A 2,593-nucleotide genomic window follows, 5' to 3' on the forward strand; every position below is an offset into this window, starting at 1 on the left:
TTTTATTGTGATGTCTACTAATTATCATTCAATATAATATTGAAAAATGAACCCTCTTAATTAAACCAAAAGATTAGACCATGAAAAACATTGACAATGATCACAAATTCTAACCTCATTTCAAAAGCTATTTGAGACACAACCAGAGTTACAAGATATTCAATTGATTGAAAAATAATAGAATCATCATATGACCCTACAAAAAGCTTCCCTCTCCAAAAACAAAAAGACAAGTCCTTGAATCCAGCCAGTGACCAGTCTCAATCACTCATCCATGCAGTCTCAATCACTGATCCATGCAGTGACAAGTCTCAATCACTGGTCCACGGATCTGCAAGCATGCTTCCTTTCTTTTCACAATTGTCTCTAGGAGTTAATTATTGTACCTTTTTCTCTCAAAAGATTCCAATAAGTATAATGGATTAAAGCTGTATCCAGAGCAAGAACACAAAGCGCAAATCAAGATGAGTAACGTATGGATGATGATGAGAAGGTTCACCAACAATTACCTAAGTGCCCTGAGAAACGTAAAAAATATTCAAAATAGTCATGCACATATATTTCTAAAGGGATATAATGACAAAGCTTCCCAGAACTCAGAGCCCAATGAAAACCTCCAACCAGGTATATTTTTGCCATTTTTAACAATACATATTTCTTTTGCTAAGTATTTGCTTTGAAAATTACATTCCAAGTTAATTGGTTTTCTTGCAATCTCAGAAGATTCCAATTTAGTGGACAAGGCTCCCAATGATTTGAAGGAGGGATCGAATCCTGCCTCTTCTGAAGAAAAAAGTCAATTGGATTCTACTGTAAGTATTGTTTTGTACGTTAAAATTCAACAACTGCTGCAGATTATAGCTATTCTTTTGTGCAATCACTTAAAAAACTACTTTGCTCTTTAATCCCTAGCTGAAAAACTTTGTAGTAGTATAAAACTTCTAAATGATTTTGTTAATCAGACGAATCTTTAGGTTTTCTTTTCTGTTTGTGCCTTCAGGATTCAACTGAGAGTGTGAGGGGTCCAAAAAAGCCACCTATTCATAAGGGAGGTGGTCCTATACACAATAAGAAGCACGAAGAAGAATAGTAGTAGAAACGTACAATAAGCCTTTGTGTGGACTACGGTAGTGAAAGTTGTGCGTTTGGTTTGCCTCTTGTTTATCCATGGGCAGATTTAAATGATAATATATAGTTATGAAGCTAGAACTATTTTAAGCAATGTATTCTGCGTATATAGTGACAACTTGCATCGTGTGCATCGGGTGTACTTAAACTCAGTCAAAAACTATATTTATTTATAATGTCTGTAAGGTATAAATTAATTTCAGGGTATTACTAACCCTAATCCTCTCTCAAGTTTTCCTCTGGACAGATTCAATGATTTTGTGCAGTATGTCATCAATTGGAATGGTTATATTTATGGGTAATGAAGATCTTCGTCAATAAAATATACATTTGACAGGTTGGGTTTAAACAACACATTCTAAGTTTTAATTTTTGATGGAGAGATCTTCATGCATAAAGTAGCTTTTTCTGTTAAATTTATCAGAAGACTAAGGGTTTTGACACACATTCTAAGTTTTTACTTGTATAAGTGGTTCATTTGAAATCACTCTCTTATTTTCAATAGAACCCATCTATTACTGTAATTTCATATGAGCTATCTAAACGATTCAAAGCTTAAAATGTGATGTTTAAGTCTAACCCATTTTATATTGTTAAAAATCTTATTTCTAATAAAAGAAATGGTTTATAAAGTCTTATATTATAATCAATGTATTTGATTTTCAAACAGCCATTATATTGTCCTCCTTTATTTTTTTCTCTAAGCATAAATAAAATATTAAGAAAACTTTATCATATGAAAAAGGAAAATCAAATCAAGAATATGATTGTTGTTTGTAAGATTTTGTGTTAATGTGGATGTTGATAAAATGTTTTAAGCTTCCCTCCCTTTTATCTTCCAAACTAGAGAAGTTGATACATTAAATTGTTTGTAAAGAGTCTTTATTGTTGTCTCAAGTGTAACAAAGTGGATTGCACAATTAATCTTCAAGCCACCTTGAACAATTGAATTTTCACTTGTTTTTTATAGGTTTTTCTTTCCTATGTTCATTGGTTTTTATTTACCTTGTGTGTTGTTGTCTATTTACTTTTAGGTTATAACCTTAGTTTTGTTTGCTTCTTGTTGTCTCGAGAATTGCAATATTAGGTTTCATTGTTATCTTTACTATGCTCTATGTACAAGGGTTGGTGCACTTTCAATAGTCCCTTTTTCATTCTCTAGAGAAAAGCAAAGTCCTAGCAATATATAGTGAATCAACAATATTTAGTTTCAAATATGCATAATAAATTGAAGGGAAAATTTTAAGTGATAACCACTCAATGAATATAAATTTATCTTAATAAAATAGATGTAAAGAATAGTTATATATTTAATGTAGTTCTAAATATTTACCTAGGAATAATAAATTATAATAAAAATAAATAAAATTAAAATTTTAAAATGGGATAAGGTGTTTAACTTTGGGAATCATGATCAAGAATTATGTTGATGTCAAAAAAAAAATCAGTCACTTTAAAATTGAAA

General features: G+C 30.7%; 1 protein-coding gene across 2 annotated transcripts; it reads left to right on the plus strand.

Moving 5' to 3' along the window:
• The first annotated feature begins 418 nt into the window (after nucleotides 1–418).
• LOC131859496 (uncharacterized) lies at nucleotides 419–1,359 on the plus strand. 2 transcript variants are annotated; one of them, XM_059213313.1, is made up of 3 exons: nucleotides 419–624; nucleotides 724–812; nucleotides 1,001–1,359. In XM_059213313.1, the coding sequence occupies exons 1-3, from the start codon at nucleotides 465–467 to the stop codon at nucleotides 1,088–1,090; spliced, it is 339 nt and encodes a 112-aa protein (XP_059069296.1). In that variant the 5' UTR covers nucleotides 419–464; the 3' UTR covers nucleotides 1,091–1,359. The 2 variants fall into 2 exon arrangements, with proteins under 2 accessions (XP_059069296.1, XP_059069295.1); XM_059213312.1 differs by having other exon boundaries at nucleotides 421–624; nucleotides 721–812.
• The last annotated feature ends 1,234 nt before the right edge of the window (nucleotides 1,360–2,593 follow it).

Source organism: Cryptomeria japonica, chromosome 10 (assembly GCF_030272615.1).
Source record: "Cryptomeria japonica chromosome 10, Sugi_1.0, whole genome shotgun sequence".
Taxonomy (NCBI): Eukaryota; Viridiplantae; Streptophyta; class Pinopsida; order Cupressales; family Cupressaceae; genus Cryptomeria; species Cryptomeria japonica.

Bases quoted from the DNA above. Each gene is read 5' to 3' on its own strand.
- LOC131859496 (XM_059213312.1), top strand. From the start codon at position 465: ATGAGTAACGTATGGATGATGATGAGAAGGTTCACCAACAATTACCTA. The intron at 625-720 runs GTATATTTTTGC...TTGCAATCTCAG, and splicing joins CAATGAAAACCTCCAACCAG to AAGATTCCAATTTAGTGGAC. The intron at 813-1,000 runs GTAAGTATTGTT...TTGTGCCTTCAG, and splicing joins AAAGTCAATTGGATTCTACT to GATTCAACTGAGAGTGTGAG.